This window comes from Castor canadensis, chromosome 9, assembly GCF_047511655.1.
Source record: "Castor canadensis chromosome 9, mCasCan1.hap1v2, whole genome shotgun sequence".
Taxonomy (NCBI): Eukaryota; Metazoa; Chordata; class Mammalia; order Rodentia; family Castoridae; genus Castor; species Castor canadensis.
The window spans coordinates 64,678,024-64,701,676 of NC_133394.1; the positions used below are offsets into that span (position 1 = coordinate 64,678,024).

Below are 23,653 nucleotides of genomic sequence, written 5' to 3' on the forward strand. Positions count from 1 at the left end.
GAAAAAATAAGTAAAAGCTGTAAATATGTAGTGGTTTTCTATAGTTACAACTATTTTCTTCTACAAATATGGCTTTCAGAACTTAGCTAAATTTTGCCAGTCTGGTAATGATAGTGTGAACTTAAGAGTGGAAATCTAAACATCCTGTAAATTTCAAATGATCTCATTTTTATATTGAATAATTCAAATTTTATTGTAATGGTCAGTGGCAAGCAAAAGTCACGTCTTGAAAATAAGATGTGTGTATTTTCATGATAAATAAAAATTTCCCAGAAACGTAGTAACATAATCCTTTGGTGTGTATCCTGATATTATTAGTTGGACTCCTCCCAACTTCCAGGGCCAAGGAGTGAAAACACCAGCCATTGCCAAGTTCTCACAGGGCATTCTTTGGACCACCAGCCAGAGAACTGTGCATTATAGTTATTTAGCCAACCAGTCTGTTTTACAATTCTTCTATGTATACCACCCATTTGTGCTTAAACACCTTTTTGTTCCACTTGTTTAGAATAAGATGTTTTATTAACTCAACAACTTTGTAAAAATGATTAAGGGAATTTCTGCAGAACACTGTAATTCTGAAATTATAAAGTAAAAATACTTTATTGGCTTTTCTTTAGAAACTACCCTCTACACACATACATATATACAGAAACACATATATATATACGCACACAGGTATGCATGTATTATGGCAAAACTATTAAGAAATCAAATCAGAGGTTGGCAGAGACTTAGGGTTAGGGAAGGAAATTTGTTTCAATGTTGGGGGCACTAATGAGTTTTCTGAAGTGACAGAAATACCCTAAATCTGAGTTGTGATAGTGATTATACTGTATATACTCATCAAAACTCAAACTATCTGTTTTATTTTGCAGTACTGGAGTTTGAACTCAGGGCCTATACCTTGAGCTACTCTGTCAGCCCTTTTTTATGAAGGGTTTTTTTGAGATAGGGTCTCATGAACTATTTGTCCAGTCTGGTTTCGAACCATGATCCTCCTGATCTCTATCTCCTGAGTTAGCAGCTAGGACTATAGGAGTGAGCCACCGGCGCCCAGCTTCTAACTATCTTAAAGAGTGACTTTTAGTGTATGTAAGCTAATACCTTGCTTAAGTGTACACACACACACATACACACATATACATACACCAATATATATGCACACACTACATACACATGAATGTGTTTGGCATGTAAGCATGTTGTGTTCTGGTAGGGAAAGAAAAGGTCTTGAAGAAGTGACTTATGTTTACTGAGTGAAGAGTACAAATAGCAAAAATATCTAGGGTAAGATTGTCTCAACAGTCTAACAGTCAAGGAGCATACATGATCACAATTTACTGGAATACCTCAATTCTCAGAGGCAACAAACTTGACATGGTGAAGTATGGTATGCAATCAGTCTGAGAGTTAAAAAATAAGCAAACGAAAACCCAGTAAGTCCTTTTGGAAGCTTTAGGAAGATACAAAGGCTAAATCTTTCCACTTTTCTACCTTCTACTGTCCAGACAGTGTTATATCTCTTTTTTTCCCTTTGTAATATATTTCCAAATTATTTTGTTCGTTTATTTAAATATTAAAACAACTAAGTTCTCTATACTATAAGCATGTTCTACTGGTTCAAGAATAAAATTAAAACAAGATATCATCTGTAAAGCAAATATATTTATTATGCACTTTCATATACATAGGATTTTTGCATAATATAATACAAGAAATAAAATAAAACTTTTACAATGTGAAATTCAATGTACATTTTAGGTTATTTACATACCCTCAAACCAAGGGAAAAACAAAAAAAAGGCATTTGTCCACAACTACATTGCTGAAAGTGTAAATGGAGGACATTAAGCAAAATAAACATTTGCATAGCCAAAAGGACGTGAAGAAGAGTATTCTTTTTCTTTTTTTTTTTAAAGTAGTGAACTATTTTTGGCAAGGATTCTGGTAGGGGTGGGACTAAGGAGGGGACAAAAGATATTGGCTGTACATTGTAGTACATACTGATTTCTTGTCAATTTTCCCTCCCAAACCTTTCCTAGAAACCTACAAATTTTTAGTTTAAGTTACCGTATTTTTATCACTTCCCTTATTATCAACTCATAACATCTAAGGAATGGGCATGATGGGATGTTATAAAAGCATGTGGTATCTTAAGTTGTGTAGTGGCAATAGCAGATATATAAAATTTAAACACTTTAATTTCAAAAATAGCTATTTAGGAGTTTTACATTTGGAGGACTGTTTCTCTTTCTTAATGGAGCAGAAGCCATTGTTTGGGTATGGTACTAAATCCCCCACAGAAACAATAAGGAAAGTAGGGTATCTCCAGCACCCTTATCATCCTTATCCCAACTGAAGATCATTCTTGTTCTATTTTAAAACACAATGTATATAAAAAACATCCAGAGGAATATACTTATGAAAATCTTATTTTTCCAACAAGCTCTCTTCCTATCAACTTTCTCAAGTGTATAAAGGTGGGTATGAAAACATTTAGCTCTTTGAAAAACATAAATCCCTAATGCAACAAGTCATATCTTTGCCCTTTGGCCACAAGGTGCAAGTTTGTAAAAACAATAAAATTAAATAAATACAATTTCAATAATTCAAGGTTAATAGAAAACCTGGCAGCTTTCAGGGTTCTCTTTCTAAAGAAAAATACACCTAATAAGAAATCAGAGCTTCATCCTCTACAATAATGCAAATGCACTGTATTTGAGATGTGAATGAAGTCAGTTCTAATATTAGCATGTGTTCTTATTTATTAACAGAATCATTAACACTTTTAAGGCTACTTTGCAAGAGTCCTATTAAGTGTAGTTAATAAATGTCCCATAGGGACAAGAATTCAATACTTGAAACATTCACATTCGAGTTATCAATATTGCCATGTCATCTTAATTTTGATTGAACTTATCAACTTATCTCCTTGTCCTGATTATGACTTACAGATGACATAGACGAAATGAGTTTTCCTGACTTTAAAAAACAAAAGAAAAACCTTATACATGATTCACAACCAATTACACATTTCTATTTCCATGAATGCTGCAATCCATGTGTCCTTCATATATGATACATTACTGACCTCTGTTATTAAAAGACTTTCTCAGTAGTAGTAATGGTTTTGTGCTGAATCTCCAAATTCTCTTTCCTCATTCCTCCTTATTAATAGCACATGGACAGAATGGAATTTCTGGAATCTATAAGCTTAGTGGGCTCATTCAAAGATCAAATTCACTACATCATTATGTCAACCTTTCCAAACATATGTATGACCCATCTCATCTGGCTCCACTGGTTTAGAGTACATCTAGAGGCCAGTGCTCTGAGTTGAATGCTCATTTCCTTGATCACAAGCACCTCCTTAACCTTGGAATCAGCCACCCTGCATTCAGCTGTCCAAAGAAGAAAACAGGAAAGAGTATGTGGACAGAAAAGTGCAAATCCATCACTTTTATCAAATAAACTATACACATGTGCTGTGACTGATGGGTGAGTGGTATCACCTGCGAAGGACAGCACAGCATACATTCAAGATTATTCATATAATTAAGCCATTCAAATTAACCCAATTGACTCTGAGTGGGGCATTTTGGTCATGCAGTGATTTTCAGGTAGAAGCAGCTAAGAGAAGCCAGCATTCACACTTACACAGATAAATAATATTTCATTTAGCTGGCAGGAGGAGATAACGGTGTTTAGTGAATTGCTCAGGGATCAAAACTCTCCCTCAGACAGACAGGTGCATCTCCCTCCGCACACATGTGCGACGGAGGCATAGCCTTGTCCTGGGAATTTTCATGCCTCTTGAAGGTGGAATGACAAGTGGGGTGAAAGTTGAAATGCACCCCAATGATGAAACGGACTTTCTTCTGCTTAGTCTGCTTGATCACTTACTTGCTTGCTTTGACACTTTGAGCCAGAGACAAGGACTATTGTATGGGGAAAATCCAGATTTTAACTACTTAGAGCAGCTCCCTATACTACTAGAAAGTATACTTTTGGAAAACCTGTCAAGAAATCCATTTTTCACCTCACTGTGGCATTTATACAGAAACTCATTTTATCCATTGCTGAAGGTGTAGTGAACATAGAACAGTTGCAAGGTTTATTTATTGAGCAACATCTTAAAGATACGAGAAACAGGCACACACTACAATGCAAATGTGACTGAAATACAACACTTAACATTTCTTTTCCCACAAAAAGAAAAAATAAATACAAGGAACACTGCCTTTTCATATATATTTGACAATGGCACATGCACACTTATCAAATCCTAACTTAAAATACTTTACTCAAAATTTTTCAGCTTTACCAGGGAACTACAGTATACACCTGTATTTTTTTTTTTTAATTTAAAGTGCTTATTCTGTGTAGTGAATACAAAGCACACAAAATGAACTTTCTAAGCACAGAGGGTTACATTGAGAAGGCAGCCTTACTACTGAGGCACGTTACAGTAATTAAGGTAACTGTACTGCGATATCACAGTCTTCATCTTATCAGCAAATCAATAGGCATTTTATGTTTTCATCCAGTAGCTGAAGAACCACTCCAATCACAATGTCTTCTGTTTCTCAGAGTAGGAAACTAATGCAAAAATTAAAAAAACAAATGATTTCTACATTTCACTTACTATATAACCATATAGTTTTAAGACCTTACAAAAGAACATGAAAATCCATATATTCCATACATTATGTAAAGCATGAATTTAACATACTTATTTATAAGAAATTCATTATTTAACTTATAACTGACTTTTAAAGATCCCACAAAATGTTTACCTTAATTCACATGACTTACTACTTTATATTTACACCTTGCCTTTGCAAAAGATATCACCAGAGCTGGCAGTTATGCCATTAGACTTAAATATTTTTAAGGTAAACCATATTGGAGAAGTATCTTTTGAATGAAACTTTTTAATCCACATATTTACACTGAAGGATGGTAATTACTGAAAGATATGGAGAATTTATTTATAATAATGTTTCCCTATCATATCCCTAAAATGTTTTCTAAAATCAAAAGAAACAAGAGATGTTAGTTTGCTTATGAGTACAATTTTGTTAAAGGAATAAAAATGGTTAACAAAGTGGATCAATAATAGCTGTATTATGAACAAGAAGTTCCTAATGACAGCTTCAGATTTATGTTCAATATGGAAAATGAGCTTCTGAAAAAGCATCCATAATACAAAAATTATGTACATATATTTTCCCACTAACTTTTCCTGTCTAATTAGTGAAGTATCCTTTGTGGTGGAGAGGAGAAAAACATTTTTATTTAATAAAAACTACTATTTTGTTTAAAAATAATGGGCTCTAACTACCTATCTTGCCAAAATTCTATTTATTATCCTTTACACCTATTCTTGTTATGTGAAAATGTTACTTGGAAGATTCGTAAGAGGTCTATCATAATAAAACCACCTTTACTAATTACAGCTTTGGCTTCTTCTTGGGTGAAATAGAATGAAATTAACACTTACTATCTCCATATACAATTTTCTCAAAGCAAAAAAAAAGACTATTACAGGAGTAGCTCCACCTTCTAGATCTCTAAAGAGGGAGTCTCTTTAGAGGTGAGGATGCCAGTTCCTCACCTGGCATCCATAAATGCGGCACTCATTCATTCATTCACTTATTCAACATATTTTCTCAGTAAGAACTGAGAAACTACTGTAAGTTCAAACACTATTCTAAGTACACAGAACACATCATCAAACAATTTGCAGTCAGGGGAGACAAATGGTAAACATAGTAAGTAAATATAATACTTATAGTATGTTAAATATAAGTGCTTTGGATAACATAGAGGACACAGAAATGCTACAGGTAGGAGAACTCAAACTGAAGAGGATGGTAAGAGGTGGACAGATGGCATTTGAACAGAGAACAGAAGGGCAGGGAATTGGCTATGAGAATATTAGAAAAGGGCATTCCAAGTAGAAAGAACTAGATTTTTGATTGTTTATTTTTGGTGGTACTGGGGTTTGAACTCAGCACCTCATGACTTTTTGGGCTTTAGTTATTTTTCAGATAGGGTTTCCTGTTTTTGCCAGGGGCCAGCCTTAGACTGAGATCCTCCTGCTTACACCTCTCATGTAGTTGGGACTACAGATGCTCTTCACCACATCCTTATTGAGATGTGGTCTCATTAACTTTTTGCCCAGGCTGGCCTTGAACTTAATCCTCCCAATCTCCCCACTCCCAATGACCTGGATCTCTGTCTGCCAAGTAGCTGGAATTACAGGCGTGAGCCTTCATACCAGTCTGACAGTTTATTAAAAATCTTACCTTTTATAGTGGTGTTTCCTTTTTGTAATTGAAGCCAGGATCAGAACCTTCGATCTGAAGCTTCAGGGCTTGCTTAAGGCTTAATTCTGTCTCTGAGGAAGGATACCCCTCTAACACTTCCTGATGCCCTCTATCTTGTACTGTTCGTGGGACGGAAACCCTACCAAGAAAAACCTGGTTGCTCTGCAGGTGGTAATTTGGATTTGTCATTATTCCGTTTCTCTTCTTCTGCTCCACACTTTGTTGATGAATGAGGAACTGCTGCTGAGCTCGGCTGACTTCCTGTGGAGCTGAGGGTATCATGATTTTGCACTGAGCTTCTGCCGGCATTTGTTTAGGTGGTACGCTAGTCCCAGATTTGGCTACAGGTCCTCTTTTGTCAAACTGAGTCATTTCGTATTCTAAAACCTTTGGCTGTGAAGAATTACTTTGTTTAGCTTTTTTCCCAGCGGACCCCGATTTGTTGGAATTTTCTGATTTCCCCCCTTTATTTGCTTTAGTTGACTTCAAACTAGGCTTTACTTGACTCCACTCAAACTCACTACTTGGTGAATTATGACTTTGTCCTAAGGATTGTGTTGTAGAAGAGGGGGAAACAATTGACTGTCGACTTCTACTGCGTGGCAACGAATGCTGCTGAATTTGTTCTGTAAATGACAAGCTGTGAAAGCTATCAATTGGCACTGTTTGAGCTGTTGCTGTAGATGAAGTCGTTCTCAGAGACGAATTCTTTGAGCTTTTCAGGGAATTATTTGACAATGATGACTTCTGCCGATCAACTGTCGAGTCTGGAGACTCTGAGGGAGAGCTGAAAGCATGAGCGGGGCCGTTCGGCAAACCTCGTAAAGAAGGCTGCGTATCCCCTCCACCAGTACTACCAGAGCTATTTGATTTAATTGTTAGTGACTGCATTTTTGATGATGCAGACTGCAGAGGTTTTTGCTCCATTGTGTGAACAGGGGATGGGGAACAGCCATTCAGACTAGATGCACCATATTTTTCTAACAATTTAATTATTTGGGAATGTCCATTTTTGGCTGCCACACGCATGGCAGTGCGGCCAAATTGATCAGCATGGTTTGGATCAGCACCGTGCTCTAACAACACCTGCACAACATCAATGTGTCCTTCCTGGGCTGCGATACAGAGTGCAGTTGCACCTTGATTACAGGTATGGTCCACAATGGCACCATGCTCAATCAGAAGCTGAACCACTTTAACGTGGCCCTGCCAGGCTGCAGACTGCAGAGCAGAGCGCTTTTCATTGTCTGCAGCATTGACGTCGGCGTGGAAGGCCATGAGAACCTGCACCATTTCCATGTGGCCTTGCCAGCAGGAAACATGAAGTGCCGTCCTTCCTTCAGTATCACTTGCTTCTACATTTGCACCATTTTCTAAAAAATATTCAGCCATTGTAAGTTGGTTTTCTAGGGCTAAGATATAAAGTGTGGGCCTTCCATCAGCATCTTTGTAGTTAACATCAGTTCCATGGCTAAAAAGCAACTCCACAATGTCTCTGTGTCCTTCTAAGGCAGCAACTCGCAGTGCATTTCTTCCATCATAACCTCTTTGATCAATATTGGATTTATTTTCCAATAATATCTGAACACAATCATAATGACCCTCTTGTGAAGCTAATATGAAAGGGATTCTGCCATCATTGTCGATCTCATTTGTTCTAGCACCTTGCTCAATAAGTGCTTCACATATTAATCTGTGGCCTTCAAAAGCTGCCATGTGCAGAGGTGTCCACCCAGCATCATCTCGATGATTTTCATCTAAGCCTCTATCCAGCAGAGTGCGGACCACCTCGACATTTCCCTGTGCTGAAGCTATGCTAAGGACTGTCCTGCCTTCACTATCAATACTATCCACAGCTGCACCCCAAAACAAAAGTGTGTTGACTACTGAAGCATGACCCATAGAAGCTGCTGCTAACAGGGGCGTTCGACCATTGTTGTCTGTGTGATCTACGTCAGCTCCTCCTTCTAGAAGCAAGTCAACCACATCAACATGTCCTTCATAGGCAGCTACAAGCAGTGGAGTCATGCCATCTTTATCACAATGGTCTACTTCAGCACCTCGATCAATTAAAAGGCTAACGACTGACGCATGCCCTTTACTTGCAGGCACACAAAGTGCAGCTACAGAGAGTGCAGTTCTGCCATCGACGTCCTCATGATTTACTTCTGCCCCATGGTCCAGCAGGTGTTCCACGATCTCTCTGTGTCCCATGTACGCTGCTGCTATCAGAGCAGTTCGCCCTTCATTATCAGCTTTGTTAACTTCAGCACCATGTTGCAGCAAATTTAGAACAATATCCTCATGGCCTCCCCATGCTGCTGCTCTCAAAGCTGTTCGGCTATCAGCATCTGCACAATCTACTTTTACGCCAGCATAAAGTAGTGCAGAAACTACCTCAGTATGGCCACCCCAAGCAGCGGACCTTAATGCTGTCCAGCCATCTTGATCAGTATGATTAACATTTGCCCCACACCCAATCAAACAGTTGACCACCTTGGTGTGTCCTTGTCTAGCAGCTAGAGTGAGTGGTGTATGCCCATGAGTATCTTCTATCTCTAAATCTGCTCCTCTAGAGACAAGCAAATTCACCACATCAAGATTGCCGCTGTATGCCGCATTAGCCAGTAATGTCCTTCCATTGGAATCGCAGTGATTTACTGAAGCTCCATTATCCAGTAAAGTCCGAATGGAGTCCTCTCTTTCTAAGGCTTGTCGGACTATGCATGACGTGCGGTCATCTTCACTGTTGACATGAGCACCAGCTTTAACCAAAAGCTGCAGCACTTCTTGTTCCTTGGGGATCAAGGTAGACAGAGAGTCTCTGACAGGGGTGCCATTCCATATCATCCACAGAGCTAACTCAGCTGTTTCTAATTGTAAGTTTGAATTAATTAAGTGCAAGGCAAATTCTTGTGCTTCTAATGGTGTCAGATTCTTGGCTTGACAGGTATAACTCATAGCCAACATTCTGTGTCCTTCTGCTGCATTACAAAGATACTTCTGAGTACAGTGCTTCACATCCAGAAGCCACTCTGCAAAACTATAGTGAAACAGTATTTTAGTATTTCCTAATCCATCAACAAGAAGTTTGGAAAGGACATCTAACTTGCGTTGGAAGTCTTCCAAAGTTAATGACATATTTTTGGTCCATACTGCGTGATACAATTCTGTTATGGTCAAAGGTCGGCAGGCTGCAAGAATCACGTTCAAAATAGGTTGTACCTTTGCAAACTGTTTTCTTACAAAAAGTCTCTGACAGAGCCAAAGATATAGACCATTTAGAGTTCCTGGGATGTCACGAATCTCTCTTAACATAATGAAATTTTCTACTACTCCATCTAAAACTCGTTCCAAGTAAAGAAAGCATCCACTACTTTTGATGTGCAGTTGATTTAGCATCTCTGCAGTTTCCTTTGTGAGGTGCTGTCGCAAAGCTTCTTCTTGATCTAATCGATGAAGAATGTACTGCTGAACGTCCTTGACAATATAGGCCTTCCGAAGGTCATCTAAGCTTATTTTTCGAAAACCTGGAGAAGAAACAAAAAAGCAGGTGTCATCAGTTGAGAAGTGTATAGACACTTCTGTATCTTCGAAGAGAATGTCTTCAAACCAATAAAAATAAATTGATTAAAAATTAGTATTAATAAATCAATTAATACCTAAGTAGTATCTAAATCAGTTTTCTTTTCTTTGTGTAAAAACAGATGTATGGCAGGTTTTATATATCACAAAAGCTCCTTGGTAAGATTTTCTGAACTCCCAAATGATTAGGAAAAAAAAGAGTTGTAACAAGTAAGGTTTGTTTTTACAGGATGATCGTCTTCATACAAATAATGTACTTCCACCATATACTTGAAAATACATTAGACTTAATTATGCAATTGAATGTTACTGTCTTTACAGTGTCTTATACATTATCAAATTGAAAAAATTAAAATATCTCAGACTGTCAAGAAATAGCTTGAACCAATTAAGAAGCAATTTGACAAAATTATGCTTAAAAAACTTAAGCACTGTAAAAATAATGTCACTTAATTAAATTCGATCCAACCTAAAAATATAGCAGCTATAGCTATTTGAAATGCACTTCAATTTCATTTTCTGAAGGGACATACCAGGAGATCCAGGTTTGGATTTATTAGAAAACCATGTATTTGCTTTACAGAAGAATATACTGCTAAGGGAATGAATTCATCCAGGCAGTAACATGACCAGGTTTGCACTTTAAAGAAGAAAGAACTGGAGTGAGTCAAGACTAGTGCAAAACCTTTTAAAGAGAGGCTGGGTAAGAACTAGATGAGATCACAAAAGTTCGGACAACCATGGCAGCAATGGCAGCAAGTACAAATGGTAATTATTAACAAAGGCAGGCCATACAGCGCTTGAGGAACACAGGGAAGGAAAGAGAGGAGGAGTCAATGTTGACATTAATATCTGCCAATAAAGCTGAAAAAAGATAACATTGAAGGCTGCTAAAAAAAAAAAAAGGTTTGGAGAGAAAACTGATACTCAATTCTGTGATACCAACCTGAAGAATTTAGATGAAATGAGAAATTTATTGAAAAACATAATCTACTGAAAATGAAATGTGAAGAAATAACAAATTTACATAGCCCTAAATCTACATAAAAAGTGGAATCTATAATCTTATATATATACACACACACAATTGATACTTAAGCCTGCAACACAAATTACTTCAAAAGATAAATTTTGGCTAAAAAAAGATATTTCTGATCTGAAGAGGGTTAAAACATGCCTGGAGGTTTACTGCAATTTACATTTACCAGTGATATGATATGACTTGCCCCCAAACATTTTTCTGTGTGTCCATTTGCATTTTAGGATACAAAGGGCAACACTTGGCATGCTGCTAATAAAGTTATTGTAATAGTATCTTACATTATACAGTGTCTTAAACTTTTCAAAGTGATGCTGTGCATATGGTCTGGTTTACAGGCAAGAGTGTATTGCCCATTATGAATAAATATCTAATTAACTCAAATTCCATGATTAATATTTGAGATTATGTCAACAGCAACTAGCTAAATTGCCACAAAAGCAGATTTGGTAGCTCAGAAAGGAATGAGAGAACAACAACATTTATTGAGAGTGAACTGATTTTAAAGAAGTACTTAGGATTTGTCACCCATACTTTTTATGTCAAGCTTTACACTGGCAAAGCAGGTGCTGTGCCACTTGAACCACGCCTCCAGTTCCTATTTTTAAAGCACAGAAAGGTTAAATAAAGGGCCCAAATAACCGGTAAGGAATACAACTAAGATTCTCAGTTTTGTTTTGTTTTTTTTCTTTTTAGTCACCAGGGTTTGAACTGCAGGGTTTGTGATGGCTAGGCAAGCACTCCACCACTGGAGACACATCCCAGATGGTTTTGCTTTAGTTACTTTTTATATAGGGTCTTGTGTTCTTTTGCCCAGGCTGGCCTTGTACCGTGACCTTTTCATGTCTGAATGATGATTCTCCCATCTCTGCATTCCATGTAGGTGGGGTTACAGGCATGCACCACCATACCCAGTTGATTGTTTTGTTTGACATCGACATTTGCACTTTTTCCATGGGAATGAAAGTAGAAAGTTGAGAAAAAAATGCAGATATTTGATAGGAGAAAGAGGAGGTGGAAGGAGGGACATACAATTAATTGTGATTCATAAGTAATCATGTTAAGCAAAATAAGTCTGAGTTAGGAGAAAGACAAGTATCACATGCTTTCTCTCATATTCAGAATCTAGATCTAAGAAAAAAATGGTAAAAGGGACTCTTTACTATTTGGGTGGGAACAGCAGGATAGGGGAGGAGGAAAAGAGTATCCTTTGATGGAGGGGTGAACATAATTGGGTATACTCTGTATATATATGAAAATGGCACAATTAAACATATTTAAATGACAAAAAAGGGGGGAAATAAGAAAGGGTAACAGAGGGGGTAATGAGAATTAAGGAACTGGGTGCTGGTGCATCACATCTGCTATCCTACTTACTTGGGAGGCTGAGATCAGGAGGATCACAATTTGAGGTCAGCCCAGAAAAACAGTTCACGAGAACCCAGCTCCAAGAAAACCAGAGAAAAATGAACTGGAGGTGTGGCTCAAGAGGCATAGCACCTGCTTTGCAAGTGTAAAGCCCTGAATTTAAGCTCTAGTCCCACTAAACAAACATAAAACCCAAAAACAGAATTAAGGGGCATGGGGCTTAGCTCAGTAGTATAGAACTTCCTATCAGTGCAGGGTACCGGAATCAAGCTCATCACCACACACACACACACACACACACACACACACACACACACCATATACATGCTCACAAAAACAAAACTAAGAGTATCTATTAATAAAAAATTTAGATACCTTGAGTACTGAAAATAACTACTTTAATTATTTTGTTTTTACAGCACTGGGCATCAAATCCAGGCCTTTATTCATGGTGGAAGTTTTCTACCATTGAACTACTCCCAGTCGAATTACTTTTTAACCAAATTCATGTAATCTCCTTATTATGAATATATGAAATTTACTATATTGCTATAAAAGAACATAGAAATTATAAGGTGATGCTGAAAAATGATCCACATTTTTAGGGGAATAAAGACCTAATTTACTGAAATGCCAGACCACTTCCCAACTGAACTTCTGTTCTGTTGCTACTTAAGACATGTCTGCAGGTATGACATTACTCAGTGCTGGTGACATAGAATGAGGGGAATGACAGGACCAGTGCCAATGCTTACAACTGATGCCCACCAAGATTGGTTAGTATTCTGAAGAATCTACTGAAAAAATTCTTGCTGTGATAAATTACTCAAGTTGGAGCCTTATTTTTACACCATTTAGCAGAAAATATTCTATAAGAATAGAATAAATATAAAAGAAAGAACATGGAAATAGCAAACGACAATATTCAGATCATATACAGTGGATTTCAAAATTATTAGTATAATTTTAAAATACTGAAGAAACTAGTTTTAAGAATGAAGAATATGAAATAAAAGCCCTCTTAACAATCAGTAAGAAAATTACTAACATCCTGATAGAAACCTGTAAAGGTCAGACAGCAAATGCTCACAGGAAGAAAAAGACAAAGTGCTAAAATCAGATACAAAGGAAAAGAGATCAACAGTGAACAAGAAGCACAAATAAAGATTAGACAGCACACAAATGAACACATGTGCACACTTTTTTTTTGTGGTACTCACGTTTGAATTCAGGGCCTTGTGCTTGCTGGGTAGGTGCTCTACCACATGAGCCACGCCAGCCCTTTTTGCTTTAGTTATTTTTCATATGGGGTCTCACATTTTGCCCAGGGCAGGTCTCAGACTGCAAGCCTCCTTACTTATGCCCTCACATTGCTGGGACTACAGACACAAACCACCATGCCACCATGCTACCATGCCTGGCTTACTGACTGACATTTTGGGGGCATGGTGGGGGTGGGGGGAGTTGTCTTGCTAACTTTTTCCTGGGCTGGCCACACACTGTAATCCTTCTGATTTCTGCCTCCTGAATAGCTGGCATTGTAGATGCAAACCACTACACCAGACTTTCAAATTCACAAATACTTAAAAACATATAATTTGATGCTATTGGAAATATAAAGAAACAACACTTTCAGATGGGAACATAATGCTATATAGTTTTTGTAAAGCAATTTGATAATATGTATTAACAACTTTTGTAATATTCTTAAATTTTTATCTCCAAATTCAAATTTTACCATCAACAGGGAGGTGATCAAGTGTTTGTGTAAAGCCCAGCGTTTTTAATAGTTTACATCCCAGGGAAGGAACAGAACAAGAAAATCTGATCTTAATCTTCTGATTAAGTTCCTTCTGCTTCCTAGTTCATTGCTTTTTTTTAATAAATCATCGTTGAAAGACAACAAAAATTCATTCATTTGCAAATCACTGACTGGCAGTTTTGTTCTAAGTTCTATTGTAGATGTTGGGGAGATACAGACCAGTGGGCAAAACAGGAAAACTCCTATTCTCCTAGTGGAGAAAACAGACTAGCAAGTAAGCAAGTATAAAATGCAAGCATGTTTTACCAGACAGAGTGTATGTCTAAGAAGCTAGGGAGACAAACATGACATGGAAGCAGAAAACAGTCTATGGGACAGTCCCTGAGCAGTGACTAAGGGAAGAGCATTGTAGTCACAGGACTCATATGCAAGACCCCAACAGAGAAAAGCATTGACAGAATGTACAGAAAAGAGAAATCTCATACTGGTAGAAGTATGAGTTATTTTAAGCTCATTAGTTAGCAATTTTGCAAAATTAACTAAAATTCAAACTATACATACACCCCAGCAATCCCAAGCAGTCTCATAGTATAAACCTGTAGCATGAGCATGTAAGAAGATAAGGACAAGAATATTCATGAAGCATTTTTTTCTTTTTTTTTTTTTTTGCAGTACTGCAGTTTGAACTCAGGGCCTTGTGCTTGCTAGGCAGGTACTCTATCACTTGAGTCTCTTCCCCCAGGCCCTTTCTAAAGCATTTTTTGTAACACAGGTTGATTATCCCCGATCTGAAATGTTTGAGACCAGAAATACTTTAGAATTCAGATTTTCTCAGATTTTGGAGTACTTGCATACCCATAATGAGATGCCTTGGGGACTGAGACCCAAATCTAAATATGAGATTACTATGTTTCATGCTATACACATAACCTGGAGGTAATTTTATACAAAAATTTTAATAATTTTGCACATGCAGCAAAGTTTCATGGTATGGAATTTTTTTCACTCCTGATGTCATGTTTTGGATTTGGAAGCATTTCAGATTTGGATTTTCAGATTAAGGGTGGTAAACCTGTACTAACAAAATGAAAACAGTCTCAATGTCTATGAACAGAATAATGGAAAAGTAAAGAGGACATGTATTCATAGGAAAGAACACTATGCAGCAGTTAAAACCAATGACCTGGATTGCTTATAATAGGGCTTAACAATAATTTTTCCTAAAAAATTAGAATAAAATGCTAAATATTATATGAGCAACATATTTGTGAAGCCTGTACTCTCTATTAGGCATTGCTGTATGTGTGTCACACATAATTTGTCACTTCACCTTATACACTCCACTTTACAGATGAGGAAACTGAGGCACAGAGACACTACATAGCACAGAAGTGTGAGTAGAAAGAATGTAAAGTTAGCTAAGGATCCTGGGTCCCTCTGGTGAGAAGAGAGAAGCAGGAAACAGGCTATAAGGGGCTTTGGTTTTACTCACACCTGGCCTTGTAAGGGTGATGTCAGTGTTAGCTACTACCACTTTAATCCCCAAACTTTAGCCAACTACATTTTTATCAATAACAACAAAAAAGAATACTACACATGGAAACCAAAAATGCTGCCATGAATAGCAAGGGAACCTAGGAGAGAAGACCTGAGACAGGGAACAAAGCTGGTTTTAGAAAATCCTTTTAACAATTTAGGAAAACGTTTCTCCATACTGCAAAACATATAGGACTACTGAAAAGTGATATGGCTAAACAATAGCTCAGCTGGTATCTCTCCAATTATACTACACATCCCGTGACAGGGCCTATTTACACTCCTTTTATTCCCACAAGGTAAAGAAGACTGCTTCATACATTTTAATAGGAACAACCAGACTTTATTAGGGTGAGTGAAAAAAGAAAAGTAAAACTATAAACTAAGAAACAAAGAAAAGAAACTGTTCATGTGCTTTTGCACATTAGGCTGTTCTTTCATGAAAAGAAAGTACAAGAGCCATCTCCAGGCCATTAGGTCTCAACTTACAGCAAGAAAAACAGAGTAATCACCACTGATTTCTTCAAGACATAGTCACTACTCTTATGCTGTTGGTCTAGCTAGAAGTATAAAGTGATGTAGATGTAACAGTGTAATAAAGGCAGCCCCGAAGACAGAAAGCAGCAAACATGCATGAAATACTCCTATCCCTCACTAGACAGTTAGGAAAGAATTTTTTAAAAAAGGTCGTTTAAATGATTTTAAAACATACTATGGATTATTTTTAATATAATTTTTAAAGGTACAGCTGAGAATAGCTTACAGAAGGAGCCATGCCACAAATTTGCTCCTGCATACCTTGCTCTGAGACAGAAAACTAAGCACTAGTTCACCAGTGTAAAACATTTTGGAAGGCAGTAAATAATTATGCTTACCAGTAAACATTTTAGTAACAGCCTTACTCTGTTTTCGAGCAGAACAGAGAAGCAGTAGCCATGGTGGAAAGAACTCATGGTGACAAGCTAACAGCTCTGCCACAGTCCCAGAGAAGCTGGTGGACGAGTGTTCCCCTTCAGCAATGTTACATCCTTCATCCACAGAGTCCACCAGCAGGTACAGGCTCTGTGGGGGAGGCTTCATCCCCAGGAGTGGGAGCAGAACACACCTGTAAACACAATGCAGGAGCATGTTGAATGTCATGGGCTACAATGCTAGCATTCACTACTCAAATACTAGTATTATGAAAGCAAAGTTTCAGATAAAGAAGTTTACCCATTTCAAGTCTTTACTGTAAGAAGAATGCTGGTTCTAAACAGTTCACATCTCTGATAACACTGTTTCCAGAATGTTGTGTGTGTGTGTGTGTGTGTGTGTGTGTGTGTGTGTGTGTTGTTAAGGACCAGGGCTGTAGGAACGGAGGAAAACAGATGTAAATATTCCCTTCCTGATGTTTTGGCCAGTGATAAAAAAGCTTGAATTGTTTATGACACAGCTATAAAATGTGCTGCAGAGGAAAAAAAAAAAAAACCCAACAATTTTGAGGACACCTTAATTAGAAAAAAAAAAACCAAGCGTTTTATAGAATTTAAAACTGTTTATCATCATTTCTCTCATGAGAACACTGTACTTGTAGATAAGGCCTGCCACACACACACAGTTTACTTTAAAATAAAAGACTGGATAAAAATAACTACTCTTTAGGTCCTATTTGAAGTATTTTCAAATTCCCAACTAAAGAAAAATGAACAGTTCTTACTTCATTGAACAATGCATTTCGCGTGCATGTAAGTTACAGTTGAACATAAGGATGCGTATTCAGCTTCAACAGATGTGAACTTGATGTTGTGCATGCACCTTAAGTTGTTCAGAAGAACACTGAAGAGGACATCCCATCCAATTATGAGCAGAAATAGTATTTTCTACAATGCTCCTTTTAATCATTCAACCCCTACACACCAAGATCCAACTTAGGACTCTAAGCAGCAATCAGTAGTTCTTTTTAAACCCTCTCAACTCCTCCTCACTCCGTAACTGTTGCCCTAGTCCACACTGGCACTGTAATGCCTCCTTTCACAGCAGTTCCACTATAGACAGCCCACTTTCCAAAGGTAGCCCAGTCATGTGAGCCTTCTTGCAACGGTGCTGTTAGATACACCACAGGAGGGCCTTTCATTTGTGGTTTCCTCTGCCTAGTAGAGGCACTTCCCTTGTCTCTTCATAAAGTTAACTCTCCTTAATCTTCTCTCGTACATGTTTTTATAGCATCAAGTTCTATCATGGCACTACCAAATTCGCCATTTTGTATTATTTAATGTAATTACTTTTTTTCCTCTTTAGACTGTAAACATCAAGATAACAGGGACTTAGTGGATTTTGTTCATCAGTGATCCCCCAGAATTTAGCACGGTACTCACAGTAGATCTTAATAAAGACCTGACATTGTTGCAATGGAGAATGGAAAACATGTAACTTCAACTCAGTGTCTCATTGTTATGATAAGTAGTAGTAAAATAACTGACATGGTAAGTTGGAAATGACCACCTCAAGGGAAGGAGGTAGAGAAGACAGAGTTCTTGCGGAAGTTCTCACACAGCAGGTGCTCCAGGTGCACACTTTGGAAGCCCCAGCTTCCAGTGGAGAAGGCAGGAGAAGCATGCTAAACTTAAGAAAGGCTCCTTTAAGTACTTTACCTATGTATTTTGTTCACTGTGAGCACAAAGAAGGTTCATGAAAGACCAGTAATTATGGCTATAAAATCTGACAACTGGAAATCTAAAATGCTCAAAATCTGATTCTGAGTACCCAAAACAGCAAAGTCTATGAAAATATTACAAAATCCAAATCTCTGAACTCTGAATCATTTCTGGTTCTAAACATTTGGATCCAGATAAGGGATACTCAATCTGTATAGTTACATAGTATAATACGTACAGTGTACAATACAGAATAAGAATATGGCATGACCGTGAGCTGGGTATGGTGATACATGTCTGTAATCCCAGCTACTGAGAGGCAGAGCTAGGAAGATTGTGGTTTGAGGCTATCCCAGAAAAAAAATAGTGAGACCCCATCCCAACAAACAAGTTGGACATAGTTTTCACTCTTGTGGTCCCAGCTACATGGGAGGTAGAGATAGGAAGACTGCAGTACCAGGGCAGCCCAGGCAAAAGTACAATACCCTATCTGAAAAACAAACTGCAAAGCAAAAGTACTGAGGCGTGCCTCAAGTGGTAGAGTGCTTACATAGCAAGCAGGAAGCCCTGAGTTCAACAGCATGTTCAGTGCTACTTCAGAGACAGCACAGAGTGCTGTGGGAGCAGATAGGAAACAACCTAACCTCCTTTTGACAGGACAGTGTGAGGAGAAGGTCAGGGAAGTTGGGACCTGAGGATGATGTTGGTAAGCCAGGACATTCATCAGAAGAGCCAGAGGGAGGGAAGGGCACAAAGAATAAAAACAATAGCACGTCTTCTACTGAAGGCAACAGCACATGCAAAGACTTGGAGAAGAGAAAATCCAGTGAACAAAGTATGAAGGAAAAGCATCCTGAAAATGAACCAACGCTGGGCGTTGTAAGCTTTCTTATGAAACGTGGACTCTGCCCTCAGGGCTCTCAGGACCACTACCTTAGGCACTCACAACCATTCTTAGTACATCACAATCAACTGGCAGGAATATGAAGGAATGGTATTGATAAAACTGTTGCTATGTTAAAACATTCCATACAGAATTTACTACACTCCTAAATTCTCAGATTTGGTTCCCTCTCAATCATTTCAAAGGCACAAACATCACTAAAGATCAGAGAGATCCACATTTTCCTATCAAGTTACATTTTATCATTTGGAAAAAGAAAGTCCTGCTCAAGTACATGTATACAATGCATGAGTAATTTAAATAGTCTAAGAGATGTTTTCATGTTATTCACATATACATGTATATATATCTGTTTGATGACTCCAAATGAGAGAATGTTTAACAGTGTTGGGTACAAAGATCATTGCCATATTTAAAAGCAGCAGTGTGCTAAAGGGTTATACTTTTGTATATGTATCTTATTAAATATCTTACAATTCTTAGTTTTCATTAATATTTGGCCAACATGTCTATCTTCATATTTTCACTAATTCAATTTAAGATCACTGTATTAGATTTTCTGCCATTTTTAATTCTGTCTTGAATGTGAGTACCAGCAGGACCATCCTTTCGAAGTGGTTTTTTGATGTATAGCAGAAGAGCAAGTGAAAGACCATTAGACAATTCTGAAATAAAACACATCCGTTTTTCTTTTTCCTTAGTACAGTGAATTTACTTACTGTCTTTTTTTTTGGTAAGGAGGTGAATTAGATTTTTAAAAGCTACAATTATAAGAAATACACTATTAGGTGATAGACTTATGTATCACGAGATCATGCATAATACTTCCTTTACTGTTAGACTGTTAAATTGAACATCAGGCTTCAGCTCACTCTGGCTCAACTGTTCAGGTGGAAAGAGTATCCCCTAGGCCCTCAAGAAAACAAGCTAGATAAACCCAAAGTTGAGCAAGTTTCAATGCTTTTCTTGAATCTGTCACAGGGCTGAGGTCGCAGAATAACCAACCAGACCAAAGTCGAAAGAGAGAGACAAATGCAGGAGACACAGGACGCAAGCACTTGCCTACTCAGTCCCAGGAAGCTAGACAGTGGAAAATGTCAGCTAAAGAAGTTACAGAATGGATGGAGATAAAGCATGGAGAGGGCCTGGGCCACTAACAAAAGGAAGACTTCACACCCTCATGCATATTTCTCTTTTTGGCTACCAGCCCACATGCTTTATTTTTACTTATTAATAATAATAATTACTATTATTATCATTTTTGTAGTACTGGGGTTTAAACTCAGGACCTCATGCTTGCTAGGCAAGTGCTCTACCACTTGAGTCACTCCATTAGCCCTATTTCCATTGGTTATTTATATAAATGTGAGTGTGTGTGTGTGTATATATATATATATATATATATATATATATATTTTTTATTATTATTTTCAGAACTGGGGGTTGAACTCAGGTTTCACACTTACAAACCAAGTAGTCTACCGCTTGAGCCATACCTCCAGTCCCATTGCTTATTTTTGAGATAGGGTCTCACTTTATGCCCTGGCCAGCCTGGACTGCAAATTCTCCTTTTTGTGCTTACCAACATAGCTGGGATGACAGGACTGTCCCACTGAGCATCCAGCCAGTGGTTGAGATGGTGTCTCACAAACTTTTTTGCTGGTGCTGGCCTCTTGAACTATGATCCTCCCGATCTTCACCTCCAAAGCAGCTAGGATTATAGGCTTAAGCCATCGTGCCTGGCATATTTATTTATTTTAATAGCAACAATCTGGCTGTAAGCATAGGAAATGTAAGCCTCTACCCAGATTCTTCTTCTTATGTGCCGTGGAAAAGCCTTAGGGACAGTGGGGGAGAAGGGCATGAGAACTACAGTAAGGGATGGGAGGACAACCAAGAAGGCTTCACCCAGGAACAAGGGGCACGTAGGCTTAATCAGAGAAGCATAAGGTATCTCTATCCTCTGTCTCAGCACCCCAATTGCAGGGAGAGTTGCAGAAGGGAAGGAAGTAAGAGCTACAAACAGACACTGAGAAAGGCCACCTGGAAAATCACCCCCTCACACCCCACACCAAAGACACAGAAGAGGATGTGAAGCCTGCGGTGTGCTGGGGAACCTGAGGCATCAGCAGACCTCCAGTATCCTAACTCAAGCTAAACTCACACACCTCCCCTTCTACCCACTGAAGGTCCAGCTCATGTCCAGGAACAGAAACTCTTTACTACTAACTCAATTGTTTTACATAAGTTATATGGCTTTCAACAAGTAGTTATAAAAGTCCAATACAAAATTTATTCTGAAAGAGAGCAACAAAGTTGCCGGGAAGGAAACCCACTACCCTTCTTAAGATTTACTACAAAGCTAGTACAATCAAGATAGCATGGTACTTAATAAAGACAGAGATGTAGCAAATTTAAAACATCCAGCATAAATAAAGGAAACTATTTTTTTGGCAGCACAGGGGTTTGAACTCAGGGCCTCATGTTTGCTAGGCAGTCAGTCTACCACTTGAGCTACTCTGCCAGTAGAAGCTGACTTCTCATAAAGTTGTGAAAGTAATTCAATTGAGAAAGGAAAATGTTTTCAACAATTCATGCTGAAGACATGCTTCTGTTGGATGTCTATATATAAGAGGAACGTAAATACAAATCTTTTATCTTTTATACAAAACTTAATGGATAATAAAGATTGACAGAATATACTTGTAAAGCAAACTTCCTTTTTCTTTTTTTTAAAATGGGAAGGTTGGAACAGACACTTAAGAAAAGAAGACAAAAGAATGTCAAGCATATGAAAACACGCTCAACATTATTAGTTACTAGGAAAATTTAAATTAAAACCACAGTGAGATACTACTAGACACCCATTAGAATTGTTGAAATAAATGAAGGCTCTCAAAACACCAAATGTGGTAGTACTGCAGAGCAATGACACAGCCATCTGCAAGAGGCATAGCTCTGGTTTTTCCTAAACATACACTTATCATATGACCCAGCAATCCTAGTTCCTGGTATTTATTAAGTATACTGAAACTTAGTACTACACAAAAATTTGTATATAAATTTTATATCATCTTTACTTATAATCCTCACCAGCTAGACACAATCCAGATGCTGTTCAACTGGAAAATGATATCCATAAGAGAATACCACCCTGACATAAAAGGAAGAAAACCCCAAAGGATTCACACATCAATGAATCTTAAATGTGTTTTCTAAGGAAAAGGACCCAGGTCCAAAAGGCTTTATGTATGACTCCATTTGTATGACACTTGGAGAAAGCAATACTATCTATACACTAGATCAGTGGTTGCTAAAAACTGGAGTGGGGCAGGGGGTTCCTACAAAAGGAGAGTGTTGGAATTGCTGTGTATCATGACTGTGGAGGGTTCATGACTTCATGCATTTGTCAAAATCATAGAACTGTATAACACTGAGAGTCCATTTTACTATATGCAAACTGAAAATAAATAATACATTATTCCTGTTAGTGGTATCTCTAAAAAATCAAACATGTACCTTGTTGTATACCAGGGAATCACAATATTCAGAAGTCAGGAGACTAAGTCTGTTCTTAATATGTATAACACTGAGTGAGTCAATCAGAAATTTAAGTCTTTGTTAATGAGCTGTCCTCTTTCCAACTACTGCTCTGAGGCTCATCAACAGATCAATGCATCTGGTTCAGACCATTATGGCTGAAGTCATTGAAGCCTGTCTAGCCCTAGAAGCATGTTAAGCCAAAATCATGGGCTGTAATTGGCATATTACCTATTTCTCTAACCTTATCAGACTACCTTGATTCTTTGAACAGGCCCTCTTTCATCTGCTTGACCTTTATCCATGTTGTGTGCTATAAAGCACACACTCTTATTCTCCGACTCAAACTATGTAGGGGTCTATAAATATATACTGCTGCTAGAAGAGCCTCAGAAGTCCTTAACCACAACTTTAGTCAATACCCAAGAAACTGGTATTTTGGCATTGATTTCAAAAACTATGGGAGGTGGAAGCATCTATATATTATTCACCCTTGTATTTCTAATGCACAGGATTTTAAAAAGTGGATGATCTGTAAGTCTTTACTGAATGAATGAGCAGACTTGTTTCATTGTTTATACAAAACAAAACTTATTCATTGTGGTGTTGCATTATTAAAATTATACATAAGCAACACTTCATTGTTGACTTACATTAGGCTCCTAGAGGCTTGTGTTAGTTTAGTTTATGTGTCAACTTGCCTCAGCCATGAGGTGCCCAGATGTTTGGTGAAACAATATTCTGGGTGTGTCTGTGAGAGTGTTTTCTGGGTGAGGTTGATGTTTGAATCAGTAAACTAACTAGAGCAGACTGTCCTCCCTAATATGAGTGCCTCAGACAATTAGTTGAAGGCCTGCATAAAACAGAAGCTTACCCTGCCACCTGACGCAATAATTCAACTTTTCTTGGGTCTCAAGAACATGAGACTTCAGATTAGAACTTATACCGTTG

At 37.9% G+C, this 23,653-nt stretch overlaps 1 protein-coding gene across 2 annotated transcripts in view; it reads right to left on the bottom strand.

Annotated features, from left to right (window-relative positions):
- Positions 1–1,653: 1,653 nt before the first annotated feature.
- The window catches only part of Ankrd50 (ankyrin repeat domain containing 50), a 38,760-nt gene continuing 16,760 nt past the window's right edge, over positions 1,654–23,653 (bottom strand). For both annotated transcript variants that reach the window (XM_074041708.1, XM_020169587.2), the window contains exons 3-5: positions 16,501–16,730; positions 6,315–9,865; positions 1,654–4,602 (exon numbers count right to left, since the gene is read on the bottom strand). In XM_074041708.1, the coding sequence (XP_073897809.1) occupies positions 6,318–9,865; positions 16,501–16,705 (3,753 nt within the window). In that variant the 5' untranslated portion in view covers positions 16,706–16,730 and the 3' untranslated portion in view covers positions 1,654–4,602; positions 6,315–6,317. The remainder of the gene's footprint in view (positions 4,603–6,314; positions 9,866–16,500; positions 16,731–23,653) is intronic.